The 21,969-nt window shown below is 21.8% G+C and overlaps 11 protein-coding genes across 11 annotated transcripts; 5 read left to right on the forward strand and 6 right to left on the reverse strand.

Moving 5' to 3' along the window:
• Window positions 1-1,829: 1,829 nt before the first annotated feature.
• SRAE_1000317400 (Thrombospondin, type 1 repeat and Somatomedin B domain-containing protein) lies at window positions 1,830-3,551 on the reverse strand (the record flags this gene model as incomplete). The annotated part of the gene is made up of 3 exons (XM_024650334.1): window positions 1,830-2,712; window positions 2,973-3,165; window positions 3,212-3,551. The coding sequence occupies 3 exons, from the start codon at window positions 3,549-3,551 to the stop codon at window positions 1,830-1,832; spliced, it is 1,416 nt and encodes a 471-aa protein (XP_024504122.1).
• A 5,594-nt stretch (window positions 3,552-9,145) lies between these two features.
• Window positions 9,146-9,457, reverse strand: SRAE_1000317500 (Hypothetical protein; the record flags this gene model as incomplete). The annotated part of the gene is made up of 1 exon (XM_024650335.1): window positions 9,146-9,457. The coding sequence occupies one exon, from the start codon at window positions 9,455-9,457 to the stop codon at window positions 9,146-9,148; it is 312 nt and encodes a 103-aa protein (XP_024504123.1).
• Window positions 9,458-9,813: 356 nt separating this feature from the next.
• Window positions 9,814-11,000, reverse strand: SRAE_1000317600 (Dihydropteridine reductase; the record flags this gene model as incomplete). The annotated part of the gene is made up of 2 exons (XM_024650336.1): window positions 9,814-10,532; window positions 10,976-11,000. The coding sequence occupies 2 exons, from the start codon at window positions 10,998-11,000 to the stop codon at window positions 9,814-9,816; spliced, it is 744 nt and encodes a 247-aa protein (XP_024504124.1).
• Window positions 11,001-11,165: 165 nt separating this feature from the next.
• On the forward strand, window positions 11,166-11,492 carry SRAE_1000317700 (Cytochrome c oxidase assembly protein PET191 family-containing protein; the record flags this gene model as incomplete). The annotated part of the gene is made up of 2 exons (XM_024650337.1): window positions 11,166-11,405; window positions 11,448-11,492. The coding sequence occupies 2 exons, from the start codon at window positions 11,166-11,168 to the stop codon at window positions 11,490-11,492; spliced, it is 285 nt and encodes a 94-aa protein (XP_024504125.1).
• A 355-nt stretch (window positions 11,493-11,847) lies between these two features.
• On the reverse strand, window positions 11,848-13,629 carry SRAE_1000317800 (Rac GTPase-activating protein 1; the record flags this gene model as incomplete). The annotated part of the gene is made up of 3 exons (XM_024650338.1): window positions 11,848-11,875; window positions 12,032-13,478; window positions 13,530-13,629. 3 exons carry the CDS (start codon window positions 13,627-13,629, stop codon window positions 11,848-11,850), a joined length of 1,575 nt encoding a protein of 524 aa, XP_024504126.1.
• Window positions 13,630-13,839: 210 nt separating this feature from the next.
• Window positions 13,840-14,645, forward strand: SRAE_1000317900 (Vacuolar protein sorting-associated protein 29; the record flags this gene model as incomplete). The annotated part of the gene is made up of 3 exons (XM_024650339.1): window positions 13,840-13,863; window positions 14,007-14,294; window positions 14,355-14,645. 3 exons carry the CDS (start codon window positions 13,840-13,842, stop codon window positions 14,643-14,645), a joined length of 603 nt encoding a protein of 200 aa, XP_024504127.1.
• Window positions 14,646-14,749: 104 nt separating this feature from the next.
• On the forward strand, window positions 14,750-15,218 carry SRAE_1000318000 (EF-hand domain pair-containing protein; the record flags this gene model as incomplete). The annotated part of the gene is made up of 2 exons (XM_024650341.1): window positions 14,750-14,854; window positions 14,898-15,218. The coding sequence occupies 2 exons, from the start codon at window positions 14,750-14,752 to the stop codon at window positions 15,216-15,218; spliced, it is 426 nt and encodes a 141-aa protein (XP_024504128.1).
• A 121-nt stretch (window positions 15,219-15,339) lies between these two features.
• On the reverse strand, window positions 15,340-15,726 carry SRAE_1000318100 (NHP2-like protein 1; the record flags this gene model as incomplete). The annotated part of the gene is made up of 1 exon (XM_024650342.1): window positions 15,340-15,726. The coding sequence occupies one exon, from the start codon at window positions 15,724-15,726 to the stop codon at window positions 15,340-15,342; it is 387 nt and encodes a 128-aa protein (XP_024504129.1).
• Window positions 15,727-16,694: 968 nt separating this feature from the next.
• SRAE_1000318200 (V-type proton ATPase subunit F) lies at window positions 16,695-17,106 on the forward strand (the record flags this gene model as incomplete). Its single annotated transcript, XM_024650343.1, has 2 exons — window positions 16,695-17,009; window positions 17,053-17,106. The coding sequence occupies 2 exons, from the start codon at window positions 16,695-16,697 to the stop codon at window positions 17,104-17,106; spliced, it is 369 nt and encodes a 122-aa protein (XP_024504130.1).
• A 376-nt stretch (window positions 17,107-17,482) lies between these two features.
• Window positions 17,483-18,667, reverse strand: SRAE_1000318300 (Glutamine synthetase 2 cytoplasmic; the record flags this gene model as incomplete). The annotated part of the gene is made up of 1 exon (XM_024650344.1): window positions 17,483-18,667. One exon carries the CDS (start codon window positions 18,665-18,667, stop codon window positions 17,483-17,485), a length of 1,185 nt encoding a protein of 394 aa, XP_024504131.1.
• A 1,445-nt stretch (window positions 18,668-20,112) lies between these two features.
• On the forward strand, window positions 20,113-21,967 carry SRAE_1000318400 (UDP-glucuronosyl/UDP-glucosyltransferase family-containing protein; the record flags this gene model as incomplete). The annotated part of the gene is made up of 5 exons (XM_024650345.1): window positions 20,113-20,427; window positions 20,471-20,891; window positions 20,937-21,421; window positions 21,467-21,584; window positions 21,960-21,967. 5 exons carry the CDS (start codon window positions 20,113-20,115, stop codon window positions 21,965-21,967), a joined length of 1,347 nt encoding a protein of 448 aa, XP_024504132.1.
• Window positions 21,968-21,969: the final 2 nt, after the last annotated feature.

Here is a 21,969-nt window from a genome sequence, read left to right on the forward strand (position 1 = left end):
CAATAATAGAAATAAATGAATAATATAGTTGATAAAAAAAAAAATTTTTTTAGAAAAAAAAACCCAAAAATATTAAACTTATATGATATATAGTAATAATTAAAAGAATTTTTTTTTAAATTTTTAAATATGTAAGAAAGTTAAATTTAATTATCAAATAATTTAAGGGTAGAAAAAATTATTTTTAAGGCTATTTTATAAAAAGCTTTTTCAGCTGGGTAAAAAGTTCTAAATAATTTTCTTTAATAGAAAGCGATTTATAATAAGAGAAATGTTGATAATAGTAAAAAAAAAATCTTTTATATATATATATATATATATATATATCTTGATATGGATAATAATAAAAAAAATATAAAACATACTACTAAATATTAGAAGAACATTTTTTTTTCTAAAATTAAAATATATTTTAACTAAATGTTAACAAAAAAATAACACGATAAAAAAAGAGATGAAATATAATATAGTTACATCAAAAACACCTGCGAACTTTTTTCTATCAAAAAAAAAAGATAAAAAGAAAGGAAAATGAGTAATTAAAAAAAAAGAAATAATGAATTATATTATATATTATGAAAGTTTTTTTTTTTTTTTCCATTATCTCCCCATATTTTCTACAAACTATAACCATCTGCTGATGCTAAAAAAGTATAAAAATTATTAAAAATTCGCTATTTTTTTATTAACAAAGCAGGAAATGTTTTACTTAACAGTATTTTTTTTTTTGATAACTAGCTACAATAACATGAATAAAACATTTCAACATTAAGTACATTTTTATAATATTAGATGTATGACAAATATTTTTATGTTAAATAAAATAAAAAAAAAATATACCAAAATAAAGTTATACATTTTTTTATTTTAACATCCTATAATAATATTTATAAGGTAGACTTTTTATTCTTGATTTTTTCCTTAATAATATTAGTAAAAATATTTCTAAATGTATATATTTATATTTATATATATATATGAAGATGTAGACTTTTATTTTTACTACAAATATTTAATAAACTTTATATAAAAAGTATTTTAACATGAAATCTATCGTTATCTATATTTCCCTTTTTAATATACTCTCTTCATTTTTACTCCATATTTTGATATTATATTTATATAATGATGAAATAAAAATTCTTTTTTTTTTTATTCTTAAAAAAAAGTTTTCTATATTTAAGCTTCCATATATGATATACTCTTATTTGGTAAAATATAAATGTATATATATATATTTCTTTTATCAAAAATTATAAATTATAAACTTAGATAATAAATTTTTTATTCTAAAATCTTTTGAATGTTAGTGGAAATGACATAAGAAATGTCATCCTCTGTCCATTTCCTCTCGTTTATATAAAGATATACATATTTATCCCTAACGAAATTAATTCATTATAATATAATTTTTAATATATTCTTCTTTTTTAAATTATACAAGACTTTTCTTTCATATCTATTTTTGTTATTAATCATTAATATCATTCACTTTATAATATGTATTCTTTTTTTTTTATATTTTACATTCTTGATAAAGACAAGAATTTTTTATTATTATAAATTTTTAGAATAAGGAAAAAAAAAGTTTTCTATTTAAAATCGTCTTCCTTTTTTTTTTGTTAAATGATAACTTTTATAAAAAATATTAAAATGTCAGACAATTAAAAAAAAATTTAAATATTATATATTTTATATATGTCACCGAAAGATGAAATAAAACTGAGATACCGTTTAAAATATTAATAATGGCAATATAAAAAAAAAATATAATAATAATAATATTAAAAAAAAGATCTCTTCTAAATTATTATCCAAAAAGAATAAAATTATACCAATAAGTATGGATAAAGATGTGGTAACATTGAAGAACATTTACATTTATCAGTCCTAACAATTCTTGTCCAAATACCATTACAACTTTTTGGACCAATTAATTTCCAAAATCCTACTTCACCATTTTCTAAATCACTTGCACAACGATGATTTTTTCTATGAACCTGTGCCTCTGGTTGACATTCACCACATATTGTTGTACCTTTATATAAAGTATTCTTAAAAACTTCTTCAATACAATTTTGATTTAACCAATCTATTTTATATTCAACACAATAATACTGTAAATGTTTTAATTTTTCAATAACTTTTGGTATACTCCATAATTTATTATGTTTTCTGTCATATTTTCTACTCATATTATATTTATAATCTATTATCAATGCTACTGTTGTCTCATCAAATAAACTTGTTATACCTTTTTTTTTCTTACATTCTTTAAAACATGATACTTTTTCCTCTAATACACCACACCTAGAACCACCATTTTCAGGATTTTTAATAATTTTTCTTTTTCTAACTCTTTCACCAATACCACAATTTTTTTCTTTATCATCAGCTATACAATCACTCCATATCTCCCATTCAGATGTCTTACAATCAAGTGGTGGGCAAACAAAAGTATAATCAGAACAACAATCACCAAATTTTAAGCATGCACTATCACAATAACATTCAATATTACCTTGAGATTTATAACGATAATTTTTCTCATTTTCAATTTTCTTTTTTTCATCATCATGATGTTCTAAAGGAACTAATTTATCAATTTTATTTTTACCTAATTTTCGAACTTTTTCATGCCTCATCCTGTGTCGTGTTCTTTTTTTAACCTTTTCAACTCTGACAGGTATGTACCGGTTTATCAATGAATATCTTTAATAAAAAAAAAATTTTTTTAATTAATTGTATATTTTAACAAAAGAATAGTAATAAAATATTTTTCAAAAATTGTAGAATAAAATTTAATTACTTTTTTTTTTGAATAGTTAAGAAAAAATTAGTTTTTTTTTTTATAACTTTGTATAGTCATTTAATATAAATTATACATTAAATCAAGTATTAATATAATGTAAAGTTAAAAAATATAATTATTTTTTTTTATTATATATTAATTAAAATTTATAAAAATTTACCGTATATATGCATGTGTCCTATTATCTGGATCTAAATATCTAATATGTTCTTGATAAGGTTGTGGATCTTCATACTCCTCACCAAAATGTAATATTTCAATACTTTCATCTGGTTCAAGTTCCTGAATATATTCATCATCCATGTCTGTTAACATTTCATCAAAAAGGTAATCTTTATTAAATTTATCACTCTCTATAAATAATTAAATTAAAATAAATAAATTAAATAACTAACATACCATAACTTCTAAGGTATTGTAAACCATTTTCATTAACTTGTAAAATATCTGGTAAAACTAATCTTCCTAATTTTTCATTATCATCTTTAGCATAAACAAAACTTGGTCTTTCTCTCCAATCATAACGATAATCTTTAGGTACCTGTCCTGGCCATCGTATAGAAATTGGTAGGTGCCGAATACCATCATCAATATCCTTACATGTATTATTTTTTCCCTTACAACATAATTGTCGTTGATAACAACCACCTTTTATTAGAGATATAATATTTAGAGATAGTAAAAGAAATATATATTTCCATACATTTTTTTTAATTTTTTTAATTATTTTTAATATCATTATACATTCAAATATTTTGAAAGTTTATAAATGATTGATAGATCAAAGGATGATGTTTTTATGGATATTATAATTATCTATCTCCTATTTTCGATTTTAAAAAAAAAATTATATATATATATAAAAAGGAGATGTCAAAAGGATTAGTATAAGATACTATCAATTGATAGTTGAGTGATAATTACTTAATAACTTTTGTATAATAAACAAAGAATATATAGAAATTATGACTTAATTAGGATAGATTTAATATATTGTATGAAAGACAAATTGTATATTTTAGACAGTAAATATATTTCCTCTTGATTATTAAATATAGTTTAACAATAATATTTTCTTTTTTTTTTTAATTTTTATAGATAATACTGTATATCAACAGTTATTCTTTTTAAAATATAATAGTAAAATATTAGGATATCATAAAAAAGATATTTGTTAAATAATTGTATATATACTTTTTTTTCCTATAAAAAAGTTTCAAATATTTCTTATTTTAAATTTTTACAAAAAAAAAAAGTTAGACGTCTGCGGTAAATTTTAAAGATAAATAAAAGTAAATGAATAATTACTCAAAGAACTTTTTATTATTATTATTTATATTTAAATTTCAATGTCAAATATAAAATTTATTAACATAATTTGAAGTAAGACAAAAAAAAAAAACTTTTTTAATTTATTTTATTTATAACATTTTAGTAAATAAGGTAAAAATAAAAACATAAATATAAAATTGTAGAAAAAAGTTTTACAATCTTCTTTTATTAAATAATATAAAAATCAAAAAGTTGGTAACTTTTGGTATAATTGTATTATACATAAAATCAAATATATAATATAATGATTTTCAAAAGATAAATGTCATGAATATGAAATAAATGTATATATTAATTGAAGAAGATATGTCATTTAAGTAAAATAAAAAAATTTTTATTATGTTAAGTTTATTTTAAGGGTAAAATATATTTCTTTATTAAATATTTGATAGTATAATATAATTTATAAAATAGATAGAATAAGATCATAAAAATATTTTTTATAACTATTATTTGAACTTAGTATATCTAATTATTATTGTTAAAAATTAACAAAAAGTATCAGTATAAACAATAAAAGAAGATTTTTTTCTATTAATTACCCAAAAACAAGTGTTTTGTATACCTGATTACTAAACAAATATTGTCATTTTTTTAACTTAAAATAACATTAAGACATCATTAATCAGTATTAAGTGATTATTTGATTAAAAATTATATGTATATATTACAAAGAAAATATATTGTAAAAATTACAAAATATAAATATGTCAGTGATAGTTATTATTATTATTATTAATAATATTAATATTATACAGTTAAACTTCTTTGAGTCATCACATTAAAAGATATAAAATTAAACTTGTTAAATGATTGATATAAACTTTTTACAAGAAAATTATCACTTTTACTCATGTTAATTTGATGATACGTCTCTTATGGTCGGTGAAGAAAATGTAGTTGTGATAGTTGTAAATATAATATGGGTGCAGTTTAGGGGATCAAAATATAATTATTTAAAGAGACTACTTATATAATTGTAAATGGATAGAGTTATGATTGTAAAATATTATGTATATGCCATGATAAAGCTCAAATATTTATCAAAATAATAATAATAACTAGTGACAGTCTTTTGATAAGATTATTATTTTTCTTCTACTATTTTTATTAAATGATATAACTACTAAAAGTTATTTTTATTAATATGTTATAATAATAAAAGTAAACTTTAGAAAATGAATTAAAATTTTGATATTATAATAAATATTTAGATTACAAATAAAATCTTAAGTTTTGTTTATCCATAAATAATAATATTTTTTTTATCAAAACAATAAAAAAAAACACTAAGAAGATTTAAATTGTTTTTTTTCTTAAAAAAAACTAACTTGATCTAAAATGTTATTTATAAATGTATTTTGTAACTCAAAAACAAACTTTTAATAGTAATTTTTTTTATTATCTAACAGAAAAAAAAAAAACAATTTTTAGTAAACAATTAATCTTATTTTATAGAAAAAAAATACACGTCCAGGCATTGTGTACTTGTACGCACTTAAAAATTAATTATTTCAAACAAAAACTTTAATAAATAAATCAAAAATGCTACATTAGAGTAGTTTGTAAAATAATTATTTACATATTTGTTTTTTATCAGTCAAAAACCATTCAAAAGTAATCCTATATTGATAACTGTAATGAATGAAGATATTATTTTTAATCTGAAAAGCATTTACTTTGTTTTAACTCATTAATTTGTAACATTGATATATTTATTTTATCATACTAAATTTTATACCATTTAAATGTTGCAAAAAAAAAAGAAGATGAAACATTTTATGGATAATTGTTTATTAAAATGAATTAATAAATTATCTTAATTTATTTTGAAGTAATTCAATATATATATAATATAAAAAAATAAATTAAAATATTATTTTTTGAATTGACTTTTGAAAAATTATTAAAAATAAAAATATTCTTATAATAGTAAAGTACAATTTTTTTTTAAATATTTAGTAATATAATTTTCTATCTAAATATAAACTAAATATATAAACATATTAATCTTAAGAAATATATCAAAATTATAAATAATACAATATAAACATTCTTTTCTTAAGAGGTTATTTCAATTTTAGAAACACCTAATATGGTACTTGGGAATATCTGATAGCAAAATTTCCTCCAACTCCCAAATGATTATTATTATTATTTGGATAAATAAAGTGTTTAAAACGATTTTAATGGTTCTTAAATATATATATATATATATATATTATATATATTATCAATAAGTTAAATTTTAATACCCAATGCTACATAGATAGTATCTGTATAAAATTATATGTAGATCTAATATAGATGAAAAAAAAAAACTTTCTTTTACATGCTTTTTATTATCCTAATTACTCATCTGATTTCATCACTACCTCTCCCGCCATCATGTTTTTTTTTTCTTTGACAATATTTTCATACTCGAAACTAAACAGACTAGACCGGAAATCAACTTTACTTAAATTATATTGATAATAAAATCTTAATTAAATACAAGTAATTATTTTAAACTAAATTAAAATACTAAACTATAAGCATAATCTACTTATTAAAACTATTATCATTAAATATGGTAAATGACTAATTTTTTAATTATGATTTAAACTACATTTTATTTTTATTATTTATTAAAAATTTTAATATAAACTTAGTTGTCTTATCAATGTATCTAGTATTTTAATCAAAAACTTTTTCTATCTACATAAAATTTTATGTATATGAAGTATTCTAAGCACATGAAACATATTTGTAGCATTGGGTAAATATTATATTATATGTTTAAAAATAAAATTTTTACTTGTTTGAAACCTTAGGGCATTAATTTTAAAAGAAAAAATTATGATAAATAGAAAAATAATAATAACAATAGCCATTATCAAAAATAAATATTTTTTTCTTATCAGATGTATCAATTATTCTTTATTTACAAAAGAATAAAAAAGTTATATTTATAAATAATACATAAAAGAAATTGTTAAAAAAAAAGATTTTTTTTATAAAAATCTTCCAACTATTAAAAGAAAAAGCTCAAGAATCATCTTATTAAAATTAAATATACAAATATATACGTACATAACTTTTACATAACAAGTTTAAAGATAAAAAGCTCTATTTCTCCCTCTATAGAAATAATCTACAAACTTTTTTCGTGGTACTTTATTATAAATAATATTGTTATGAAAATTGATACTAACAACATATCATTTTACCTACACCTTAATTGCATTGTAATAAAATTATAATATAAAAAGTGATAACAAAAAGTTAAGCAATAAAAATGTGTAAAATTTTTAATCATATAATTATTTATTGCTATATTTACCAAATAAATATAATTATTATAATAAATGATTTGATAGAAAAAATAATAATAATTATTTTGAAAATTATTAACACCTGTTATTAGTTTTAAAAAAAAAATGAAGTGATTTAAAGTATAGTATTTTTGATTTTTAAACATATATTACAAAGATTTATTTAATCACTTAAGTAAAATAATAACTAAAATTATAAAGTATTTAATACAAAACTCAATAAAGGGTACACTAACATTGTAATAAAAAAAATTTTTTGATATGACAAGATTGTCAAAAATTATATTATTACATTTATATTTAAATTTTTGATTTTATCAAATTATCCTCACTTCCATATAATTATATGAATGCCTTTTTTTATGTCTTCCGTTATTAGTATAAAACAAATTGTATCATTAAAATATCATTTGTATTTTCAATAAAAATTAAATATTTTTTCTTAAATAAGTCATGCTTCATAACTTTTTTGAATCATCAAATGATACTATAAAAATATTTTTATTACCCTTTTTAAAAAGAAAATAGATAAAAAAAAAAAAAGAATTATGTTTCTTTTTTTCTTATAACGCCTCTTCATAATTTTTTTTTTCTCCTAGTACAAAGAAACTAATAACAATAATAATGATATTCTTAAGAGGTTTTATTAAATGTCTTGATAAGATAAATATTTAAATAAGAATATATATGAATATATTAATATATTAATTGTATTAATTTTTTTTGTTATATATAAGATATAAAAAAATGTGTTAAGATGTTACTTTTTTTTTAATTATTATTATTTATTTAATTAAAATAAAAAAAATAATTTTATATAGTATATAAAAAAAATCAAGAAAAATCTTTTTATTAAATATTTGTTTTAATTATAATATATAAAAAAAATATATATAAAAATTATTAATTTTATTTATTCTATATTCCTTTTTTAAATATACAATAGAATATATTTTTAAGGGAACAAAAAAAAATTTTTTTTTCTTGATATTGTTATATTTTTTTTTAAAATAAGAAATGGATAAATAGAAGAAACAATATTTAAATTGTTTTAATTTTAATAAAATAAAAAAATATTTAAAAGTTATTTTGACAAAAAAAAAGGAATAATTTTATTTATAAAAAAATATCTTATAAAATGAAAAATACTTTTAGATAAAAAAATTTTTTTATACATTTAAAATGAATAAAAAAAAATTAAGGTAAAATGCTACATTTATTATAAAAAGATAAAACTAAGAAATTTAAAGTAATAATGATTAAACTGTGTAAAGATAATGTTAATTAACGTGTCTTAGATCATATTTAGTCCAATAATTAAAAGACTTTTGTATCCTCTTTCTTCTCCAAATCTTTTATCATATCAACAAATTAAGTAAATATGCACTTTTAATTATATATATTTATATTGACTGATTTTGAGAAGTGACAAAGACAAGAAATCATTATTATATAATATTTGATTTAAACATATACCTTTCTTTAGAAAAACTTTTGTACATTCATTGCTTAACATAACTGAATCAAATAATTAAATATACCAGATAACCAAGTAATTTTGATTTGTTAATTATACATAAAATATATTTATTTGAATTGACAGAATCATAAAAAAAAAATATTTATGCAAACAGGTATTATCAGTGATTTTTTTTTTTTAATTTTATTTATTTCAATTTTATAAAGTTTACTTCCATCCTTCAGCTTTATCACAACTATCAGGATAAAGAATACAAAATGACGACATAGAAGGTGAGTAGACAGCTTTTGTACTTCTATAATACAAATCTTGTGGTCTAAATTGAACAATTTTTGGTTTTGATTGAAATAAATTTCTACTAACAGGAATAAATCCTATTCCATAGAAACTTGAAGCATAATCAACACCATCATTTCCATCAAATCTTTTTCCACTATTAGGAACATTTAAAAATAATATTCCTTCTCCAGGAATTACAAAAGAAATTAAAAATATAGATAATAAAAATATTTTTAACATAATTATCCTTTAAATATAAAAAAAAAATATATTATATGATACAAAATTTATATTTGTAAATGAAAAAAATATTGTAAAATAATTTTTTTTTTGCTTCTTTTTTTTTATTTAAAACAAAATAACTAACTAAAAAAAAATTATTTCCTTTTTCAAGAAAATATTAAATATATTTTAAATTATGGGGTAAGTATTGTGTTGCCATTATAAGCAAAAAAGATTATTATACAAATTGAGATACAACAATACAAAATACAAATAATATATTTATTATAGGTTAATAGTCTTTTTTTTTTATTTTTATATATTATTATTTCATATGAAGGAAATGATGAAAAATAATTGCTTTGTTAAATTATTTATAATGGAATAAATGATGTCTCATTGTTTTTAGTGACAATTTTCAATAAGGATCCTGATGAAGGGCGGGTTGATGGAGTAGTTGTCCATGAAAGAAATTTTTCTCCTAATAATGTTAATGGTGTCCATGAACTAAAATCTCCTTTTGGCATCCATTTACGATTCATTGGAGTATCTAATGTAATTGGAAGGATAGCCAAAACATTACAATTTTTTGGTAAACCAGAATCATTCATTGATAAACTTTTGACAAGATGATGAACAGCAGCCTTAGCCATACCATAACCAATCATTCCTGGTGTTCCTGTCTCAGCAGCAGCAGCTCCAGTCAATTGAAGAATACCACCTTCCTTAAGATATTTTGAAGAAATGGCAGATGAAATTACAGAACTCCAAACAGATTGTTTCCACATCATATCACAATTTTTTACAAAATCTGTTGATGATGAGTTACCACCAGCCCAACCACCAGCTACACAAAATACTCCATCTAATTTATCATCTCCAAGTACATTTTTAACCTCTTCCATTATAAATTTTTCTTGTTCTAATTGGTCAAGTGAACTGTCAACAACAATGTTATTATCAGCATGTTCATTTTTTGTTAAATCAATAGAAATAGTATGATATTTATTTTCTTTAAATATTTCAACAACTTTAGATCCAAGTGCACCTTTTCCACCATAAACTAAAACTTTTCCTGATGACATTATTTTACCTAAAAAAAAAAACATAATTATAAAATTTAATTTTAATAAAATATTTAATTTGAAATAAAAAATGTATATAATATAAATATGTTCATTTAGAAAAAACCAATACTAAATATTTGTAACAAATATTATATATGTAATAGAATGGTAAATTTTTCTATTACTTGAACCTATTTATATATTACACCATGCATATAACATTTCAGTAACACATCGAAAATGAAAAAGAAAGATTTTCTTCTTACTCTTTATATAGAAGAATTACTTTTTTGCACGTTTTCTCTCAAGGTTATAATTTATTCTTTACAATCCCCTTGTAAATTATTCCTAAAAATATGATATCCATTTTTCTTGGCAATTTGTAAAAAAAAATATATATTGTAAGGGTAGAAAGTTGTAAATTTTTATTGATTCTCAAACTTTTAAAACTTTGAAAAAAAAACATTACCTATTTTGAAGGTATTTCTAATCATTTCATTAAATATTGAATCAAAATAATAACAGAATGTTAATTAAAGTTTCTTAACATTTCTTTTTCTTGAAACGAATGCTTTTTGTAAAATGATTGAAATATGTCAAACAACAAATTTGAAATCTTCAATGATTTTAATAAAATAAATTGTTTATTAAAATAAAAAATGGCTTCATTACATTCAAATGTAAGACAGGAATTTGCTGATTCGAATGTTGCTTTACAACCATCTAGTGGCAGAAGTTGTGATAAAATACGTCAAGAATTAAAAAGATGTATTAAAGAATCTTCATGTGTTCAAGTTGAGGGAAGGAAGGCAAAAGATTGCCTTAATTCTAGAGATGGTGGTGTTCCAGATAGATGTTATGTTTTACTTAGCTCATTTACTGATTGTAAAAAATCATTGGTATGTTTTTTTATTACTTCTTTTTTATTGCTGCTTTTATAGGTTGACATGAGATCAAGATTTCGTGGCCGTAAAGGAGACATGTAGAATTGTATAGATTTATTAGATAAAATAAAACAAAAACATAATTAATTTGTATTTATATACTTTTAGTTGTTTTCTTTTTCAACAAAATTATAAATTAATGATAAAAAAATTACTAAAATATACACAAATAATGTGTATTGTAAAAAAAATGTAACAATAAACTTGATTTTGGAATTGCACCAGGACTATACCTAACACTAAGGTTTAAAATATTTGATATAATTACATGTTCTCCAAGTGTTTTTTTTCATCTTCAGAAAAGCATCTATTGCCACCATACATCTTGTCAAAAACCACATGCTAATAGCTTTATTTTGATGGAAGTTGTTAACATTTTTTTAAAAAATTGTTCATCTTAAGAATTCATAAAGAAATCTGTATTTCTAAAAAAAAATTATTTTTCACAATTATACCCAAAAACTAGTTAAGTTCATATATACATTTATTTAAAATTTTAACCAACTACAATTTCACCTACATATATTTATTTAAAATTTTAAAAATTAAAAAAACTTCTAAGTAACTCCAATTTAGCCTACATATATTTATTAAGAATTGGACGAGACAGAGAACTCCTTCTACTCCTTGTTGATATTGGTTTTAAAAAAGGATCCCAATATGTTTGTGGTAATGATAAAAGTGTTTTCATTGTTGTTATTTGTTTTGCCATATTATGTTCTTTAGTTTCTAGCGTCATACTATCTGATCGACGACTTCTTTTAGGAAATCCTACAATTATTGGACCCATAACTTGAGATATATTTTCAATTTGCATCTTATTAACCTCACAATTTTTAATAACCTTCTGAAGGTGAGCACAAATAAAAGCTAATGTATCAGCATTGGGACGTGGTAAATCACAAAAGGCTAAATTTATTCCATCAATATTCTTCATCTCAGCTGCTGATGTAAATTCATCCCATGAAGAGGATGGTATTAAAGGTTCACGTAATTCACGAAGAAATCGTTTTATACAACCAACTATCGTTTCTGGAAATTCCTTCGATAAATCTACTGATGTTTTAGGATTTTTTAAGGAGGCAAATAGACGTTGAATATTTTCAGGGTTTCCTGGTACTCTATATATACCTTCATGACTAATATAAAACTGTTCAATTGCAATAACACAACGTATTATTATATATGGGATCATTGGATTACTTCCAGGGCAACATTCAGCAAGAGATAATCTAATTCTATTTACAATTTTTGGAAAAGAATGCCTTGGAACACAAGGAATTGTTGTATTTGAAAGGCAACTAATATGGCCAAGTAAATGACAATCAGAACATGATAGAACATTTTTTGACTTAAATAATATACTATCACAAATATTACACATTCCAATATGGAATCCTTTTGTGAAGAAACGGTGGTTTTTTTCAGATATGTAACTACCATTTGTCCACGAGAGATTTGATGTTGATTCTATGTATTCTTTTATTGGTTCAATAACTAATGGATTTTCCACCGCAACTGTTAAATTAAATTCACGTCTATCAATTTTATTTGATCGTTTTGGTACATCTGAAGCGCTTCTTTTAAGACTCTCTGCCACTGTATCAGAAGTTAATGACTCTCTGTTTGCAAAATTTTCCTCTTCATCAATAATTTTTTGTTTAAGAGCAATCTTTCCCTCTTCAGATTTTCCACTTTCACCGGTCATGTCAAAGTCTATGTCATCTTCACTATCTGTACTAGTGATATTTGAATCTTTCATTTTAGTCTTAACTTTTTCAATCTTAACAGCAAATGTATTTTTAAGATTTTCAACACAATTTCTAAGATGTTTATTTTCTTTTTCATATACAGAAAGATGTTCTTTTAACGATGCTATTTCTTCTTTGTACTTTTTTATTTTTCCCTCTAAATATTTATTCTTCTCAACAACACTATCACAATAAGATACAATTTCATTTAATTCTTTTTTGAATGAACTTGTTTCCTCACATTCTGATAAAGTAAATTCATATGCATCAATAACATCTAGGAAAAATAATAATTATTTTCAAAATTTTAAATACTCATCAAAACTACCTTGACTGGATGATGCAAATAAACTTTCATATGCCGAAACTAGCTGAACATGGTCTTGGAGAAGTGAAACGGAATCTATTGATCGTGATTTCCTACTCATTATCAATAGGAAAATAGGCACAAGAAAATGAAAATATGCTTAAAAATAACTACCAAAAGTCAAACAAAGTCTCATTTAAATTGTACCAATATATTTTCGCACCCCTTTATGATCATTTCTAGTACCAATTTTCCTATCATCGTTTATCCTTTGGCAATAACTTTGACCTTTTGAAATAAAATATAATATTATGGATACCAATAGATAACTATGTATAGACGTTTCTCAAATAATGTTTGTACTCTGTTTACGCTGCACATATACTTTTTAATTATAAACAAATAAATATTTTACTATTATTTTGATAAAAATTACTAACAAAATTATATAAAAATGGTAAGTATTTTAATATTTAATAATATTACTTTATTTTATAGTTAGTTTTGGTTATAGGTGATTTTCATATTCCTAATAAAGCATATTCATTACCATCAAAATTTAAAAAATTACTGGTACCAAATAAAATTCAACATATAATTTGTACAGGAAATTTATGTACAAAAGAGACATATGATTATTTACGATCTTTAGCTAGTGATGTTCATGTTGTTAGAGGTGACTGTGATCTTGATCCAACATATCCTTTTACAAAAGTTATTAGTGTTGGAGATTTTCAAATTGGTTTAACTCATGGACATCAAATTATTCCATGGGGAAATGAAGATGTATGTTTTTTATAATTATATTAATGTTAATTTATTGACCAAAAAAAAAAAATTTTATAGGCCATAGAGGGAACAGCAAGGCAAATGAAAATTGATGTTATGGTTACTGGTTTCACAAATAAATGTTCTGTAAAAGAAAAAGGAGATATTTTATATCTTAATCCTGGTACTGCTACAGGTGCATCTTCTATTTTTGATGATGATAGTAGTGGTTCACAATCAACTGTACCATCATTTGCTTTAATGGATGTTCAGTCTGATGTTATAGCTACATATGTGTATAAATTGATAGATGATACAGTAAAAGTTGAAAGATATACATTTAAAAAACCAATTAAAGTAGTTAATTAATTTTAATTTCAAAAAGTGGAATTTCATGTTTAAAAGAAATGTATATTTTATAACAAAAATATTGCTATTAATTGTTTATTTCCACCAACAATTTTTATTTTTAAATGTACAATAAAATTTTTTTATTTTTTATTTTTCTTAGTACATTTAAACTTTTTGTTTTATCTATTACTGATAAGGAAAGAAGAGATCTTCATTTAATTGTTCAGGTAAGTCACATGATAACTTTTATTTTTTTATTTATTTACTTAGAAAGGTGACCTAAACAATGATTACATGTTAGACAAGAAAGAGGTAAAAAATATTGTTAGAAAATTAATAAAGAACGTACCTGAATATTATCCTGGAACGGCACCATCTCTTGATGCTATTGAAGGAGCACTGGTATTAACGGAAGATTTATTTAAAAAATATGATAAAGACAATGATGGGATGTTATCATATAGGGGAACTCTGTTAAAAAAATCTGAAGCAATAATGTTTGGAGAGGTAGTAGAAAAAATTATTATCAACCTCCTCCACGAAATAGCCAAACTTGAAACCCCATATAAAAACTTTAATCCTTTTGATTAAAAAAAATACAATATTTATTTTTACATATGTCAAATTAAAAAAAAATATAAAATCAAAAAAAAAATTTAATAAGAAGAAAAAACAAATAACAAGAATAACAATCATAAGTAAAAATACATTTTTAAATCAAAAGTTTTTCAACATTTTCTTTCATCTTTTGGATCTGTCCCTTTAATTGAGATCCTTCGTTTTGTGTAATTGAACAGGCAACAACTGCACGAGTAACACCACATGCACGACCAAGAGCAGCCTTAGATTTAACAAAAACGTATGGAACATTTTTGTCTTCACAGAGAAGAGGCAAATGAAGAATTATTTCAAGTGGTTCAGCATCAGCAGCTAAGATAATGAGATCTGAGATACCACGGTTAAGGGTCTTAGTAGCTTCATTTGCACCCTTTTTGAGTTGCTTATAATTCATTGCTTGCTGAACTAAGTCAAGAAGTTTTTGAGTCATTTGTGCATCAGCAAGTGGATAAGCCTTGGTATTTACTACTTCATCGGCCATTTTTAAAAGCAAATTATCTGAAAAAAAAGAGTAAATATAATAACTAAAGATAAATAAAGAATATGTTAAAAAAACAGAATAGTTAAACAATTAAAATTATTTCATTAACTGAGATGTAATCATGGAATAATAAAACATTTAAACTATTGGGAAAATGTCTACAAAAGTGTTTACAATCTTTCGTCGTAAGAATACTCTTGCAATCAAGTGTATGGTACTTCTATAGCATCTTAAGTACATATAAATAAAAATGAAATACTTTGAAAATATTAATGACAACTTTCTTGAAATCAACATGTTAATATTATAATTCCAAATTCAAGTAAACCTTCTGTTTCCTGAATAATATTCAAAAAGATTATATAAATTTACAGTTTAATTTCTTTTAGTTTTGTTTTTATTAAATATTTAATTTGTTTAAAATATATTTTATTGTACTATTATGTTTTTTTATATAAATATTTGTAGTATTTTATAATTGAAACAGTCATATGTATATAATTTAATTGTTTAATAGTTTTGTTGTTTAAATTGAAATATGAAAAAGTACTTTTTACCATGGTGAATTTATAATATTTGTTTTTAGAAAAAAAATATAATAACATTCATTCAGTAAAACAACAATTTTTAAATTGTTTTAGAAAAAACTTTTTTTACATCAAATAAATTGTCAGGAATATATCTGTTAGTGATAGAATAAAAATGTAATATCAATTATAACAAAAGAAAGAATCCTTTATTTTAATGTGAATTAAAAAGCATGGTACTATTTTTTTAAAATCATTATATATACACAATTATTCACTTCTTCTTATATAAAGTGAATAGTAATAAAAAAAAGTTTATTTTTTAATTTATACCAAGTGGTTTATAAGTGACATTTTCTAAAGATAAAAATATAGGTGACTATCTAATCCATTGTGATTTTTGGTATAAATTTTAAAATATTTTAAATCTATATATTTAATATGCTCAATGTTAATCAGAAAGATCGTATCTTAGCTGTCATTGGAGATACTGACACTGTTGTTGGATTTTTACTTGGAGGAATTGGTGAATTAAAAAAAACAAAAGAGGAGAATTACTTTATTGTTGAAAGAGACACCCCTTTAACAGCTATTGAAGAAGCATTTAATTCATTTGTTAATAGAGATGATATAGCTATAATTCTTATTAATCAGCATATTGCTGAACTTATTCGAAATGCCATTGATAATTATAGAAAAAGTATTCCAGCGATTTTAGAAATACCATCAAAAGGGATTCCATATGATCCAAATAAAGTAAAGTTTTTTTTTTGTTATTATTAATATTAATTTTTTTTAGGATAGTGTTCTTAATAGGGCACGTGGACTTTTTAATGCTGAAGACTTTATATAAAAATATATTTTTAAACGTTCCATTATTTGATAATTTTAATAAAATATTCCATAATGTTTTGTTGAAAATTAAAATATTATAAAAAAAAAATTGAAAAAATACTACAAGTTTTTATTTTTTTAAATAATCATTGAAAATAGTTCAAGGTAAAAAATGATTAAATTACTTATATTTGATAGTAAATAAAACAAATATTTTGATTAGTGATAAATAAGTATTAATTTTTTTATTTTTGACAACAATTATTAAATAATTATTTTACACTTTATTACAAATTGGAAGTATCAATTTAAATATGCGGAAGTAAAATAAATAAATACATTAATTAAATATTCTAAATATTTAAAAAAAATAAATTAGTAATACAGTTGTAACACTATATATTATTTGTTTCTTCATTTTCTTCTTTTACAGCATTACGAATGATTTGAGCTTTCAATGGTGTATAACTTTTGGATAATTTTTTGACATCTAAACAACATGTACGTACAATGGCATCAATAACTGAATAAGGATCACAATTAGAAGATGGTCTTCTGTCTTCAAAATATCCTTGTTGATCAACTTCAGTTTGCCTTGGTATACGAATAGAAGCAGTTCGAAGAGCGACACCATAAGTAAATTCAGAAATACTGGCAGTTTCATGATGACCAGTAAGTCTTCTTTCATTATCAATACCTCCAGATGGATCATAATAAGCAATATGTTCACGATGAGATTTAGAAAGTTTTTCAATAGCATTAATTATTTCTTTATATCCACCAGAACTACGCATTTTTTCAGTGGAAAAATTTGTATGACAACCTGCACCATTCCAATCACCTTGTATTGGTTTAGGATCCAATGAAGCAACAACACCAAATTCTTCAGCAACTCTATGAAGAATAAATCGAGCCATCCAAAGTTCATCTCCCATAGAAATTCCTTCACATGGACCAACTTGAAATTCCCATTGTCCTGGCATAACTTCAGCATTTGTTCCAGAACAATTAATTCCAGCATATAAACAAGCTCGATGATGTGCTTCAACAATATCCCTACCATATACTTTATTAGCACCAACTCCACAATAATAAGGACCTTGTGGTCCAGGAAATCCATTTTTTGGCCATCCAAATGGATGTCCATCCATATCTAAAAGTGTATACTCTTGTTCCATACCAAACCATGGTTTTAAATGAGCTACTTGTTTCATTGTTTCATAACATTTTTTTCTATTATTTGTTTTTGTGGGTTGCATTTTGTTATTTAATGTTTCACATAAAACTAATATATTTTTTTGTCGACGAAATGGATCTTTATATATTGCAACTGGTTTTAAAAAAACATCAGAATCTTTTCCAAAAGCTAATCCTGTTGAGGAACCATCACAATTCCATATAGGTAAATCTTCAGGTGATAATGGTTCAAAATCAAGAGTTCTTGTCTTAGATCTAATATGTTCTCCTGTTCCATCAATCCAAACATACTCCGCAAAAATAAAACCTTTAATTTCAAGATTTAAAAATCTTTCAGCAAGTCCTTTATCAGTTGAAAATTGTTGTCTTAAATTGAAATTCATTGTAAAATATATGGTAGTAGTAATGAACTTAAATTAAAATTTATAAAGTTTGTTACAAGTTTTCTCTGGTAAAATTTAATTGTTACTACAGTATCTGTAAAAAAAAACAAAAATATTTAAAGGTAAACTTATTAATACTAATTGAAATTATATAATAATAACAATTGTAGTATTCATTATTACTTACATAGTAACTTTTTATATTGAAAGTATAATAAATTTGTAGCTTTATTATTATTGAATTATAATAAATTATCTTAATTAGTATTAGTATTTATATCCTTATAATCATTTATTTATAATAATTGTTTGTTTTAATAAATCAAGCAAAAAAAAACTTATTTTTAGGCTTTATAAATAAAGCATATAAATGTATAATTAGTTTGCTTTTGGCACTTTTGAATATTTTTATGGATATATATATATATTTATTCACCAAAACTAAAAGTTTTCTGGTTATAAAAAAAAACCGTAAAATTCTGCCTGTGAAAAAGTATTTCACTTTATAAAACATTTATTAAAATTTATTAATTAACATTAATTAGACACATTTTAAATTGTTTTTTTTTTCTATCAACTTGTTAAAATTTTATATTATATGTTTGATGTACAAATAAAACTTTAAATTTATAGATAGTAAAATGATATGTATCTTTTTTAAATTAGAATTTTTTGGGAACAATTTATCACAAGTAAGAATAATACTCAATCACATTTAAAGTTTATAAATGATAAAAATTGATTCATTTAACCTTACTTTTTTATTATAAAAGCTTTAAGTATCTTAAAAAAATTTTTAATCTTATCAAAATAATATAATGTATGTCAAAGAACATGATCACAAAATGTGAAACATTTCTTTTCAAGAACAAAGTTAAATTATAAATTAAAATCAATAATTTTTTCTTAAATTTTGAAGAGATTTTATAAGTTTTTTATATGATTAAAACAATTTACATTTAAAAGTAATTTAAAATAGTTATGTTTACTAGAATAGTATCTTTTTCTTATCATTGGTATTAAAATAAAAACTTTCTTTTCTATCTATATTTGATAATTTTGGGGATATAACAATATATTTTTTTGAAAAAAAATGTACTTTTTAGTTCCAAGTAAAGATCAAAAATTTTTTGATATTATTTAAAAAAGTTCATTAAGCACTATTATCTCATATAACAAAGATTTAAAAAAAAATATTGCATAGAAATTTATTAATATGACATTTATTACCATATCATTGAACAGATTTATCTTATAAATAGGTACCAATAAAACCACATGTCATTAGAATCACTTTTATCATAAAAAGGTACATATTATTAAGATAACAGTATTTTCAAATATCATTATTTTGTATTCTTGAAGTTTATAAAATTTTGATTTTTTTTTTTACATATATAAAATAAGATATATATATATATATATAATTAAATTTATTTTTAGAAATGTTTTTAAATTTATTACTTGTCTTTTTTTTACTTTTTAATTCTTGTAACGCTTATAAGATATTAATTTTTAATCCAAAATATGGACATTCACATGTTAATTTTGTGGGACAGATAGCTGATACATTAGTTGAAGCTGGACATAATGTTACAGTGATTGTTGTTGATATGGATCAAAGTATTAAACATCCTGGTACAAGAAAAGCCAACATATATCATATCCCTTCTGATCCTGTTGTGGTAAATTTATTTACCAATAAAACAAAATTAAAAGCAATGTGGGAAACTTCTGATTCAATATGGGCACAATTAGATGTATGTTATATCATAATTTTATATTTAATATTTTTTAACATAGATGTTTAATGATTTTATGGAGGGACAACGATTATTAGGAAGGCAAATATTTTATAATAAAGAATTAGCTAAATTTGTAAAAGAACAAAAATTTGATATAGGATTTACTGAACTTATTAATATATATATGCTTGGTTTGTTTAAAGCATGGAATATTCCTGCAACAGTTACCGGCTCTGCTATAGGATTTATGGATAATTATTATGAAATGTTTGGTTTACATTTTCCAGCTAGTCATATTCCTACAATAATGCAACCCTCTCATGATATAATGACATATAGAGAAAGATTTCAAAATTTATTTTCTTACTATTTTTCAAAAATCATGAATAAACATATGCTTCGTAAATATTATTTACTTGATGAATTTGAAGAAAAATATGGTAAAGGTTTTTATGATCCATTTGAACTTATTGGAGATAGTAGTTTTTTATTTCTTAATTCAAATCCTTTCCTTGATATTCCAGGACCAAAAACACCTAAAATGATTGAAATTTCTGGTATTGGAATTCCTGATCCAAAACAATTAGATGAATATTGGGATAAAATTTTGTCTTTAAGAAAATATACAGTATTAATTTCTTTTGGTTCATTTGCTAGAAGTGTAGAAATGCCAATTGCAATGAAAAAAGGTATAATTGAGACGGTAAAAAAATTACCTGAAATAACATTTATTTGGAAATATGAAATTCCTGAAGATAATAATATAGAAAAATTAGAAAATTTAGTTTTAAGTAAATGGGTTCCTCAAAATGATCTTTTAAATGATTCAAGATTATCACTTTTTATAACTCATGGTGGAGCAAATTCAATTGCTGAGTTATCATTTAGAGGTGTCCCTGCAATTGCAATTCCAGTATTTGGTGATCAATTTAGAAATGCAAAATTAATTGAAAAACATAATACAGGATTAGTTATGGATAAAAGTTTATTAAAAAATTCTAAAAAATTAGTAAGTAATATTAAGAAAATTATTAATGATTCACAATATAAAAAGAAGGCTACTCTCGTTTCACAACAATTAAATAAAAGACCAATTGGTTCAAAAAGATTACTTATTGAACATATTGAATTTGCCTGTGAATTTGGTAAATTACCTTCACTTGATTTAGAAAGTAGATATATGAGCACAATTACTTTTTATAATTTAGATATAATTTTTCCATTAATAATTTTTATAATAATAATATTATATTTAATATTATTTTTAATTGTTAATATTACAAAGTTTGTTTTAAAAAAAATAGGAAAAGTAGAAAAAGTAAAAACGAATTAGAAATATTTTTTTTTGCTAAATTTATTAATATTTTTCTATTAATTTGAAATAATAAATAATCTTAAAGAAATGTAATAATATATAAACTTTCAATAGTCAATATGTTTAAAAGAAATTTAATAAAAATTAATTTAAAGAAAAAAAATTTTCTATTTATTTTAAGTATAATCATAATTGCTTACAAAAAAAAATTAATAAATAAATAAATATTTAGTAATATAGTA

The sequence above is a fragment of the Strongyloides ratti genome (genome assembly GCF_001040885.1).
Source record: "Strongyloides ratti genome assembly S_ratti_ED321, chromosome : 1".
In the NCBI taxonomy this organism is placed as follows: domain Eukaryota; kingdom Metazoa; phylum Nematoda; class Chromadorea; order Rhabditida; family Strongyloididae; genus Strongyloides; species Strongyloides ratti.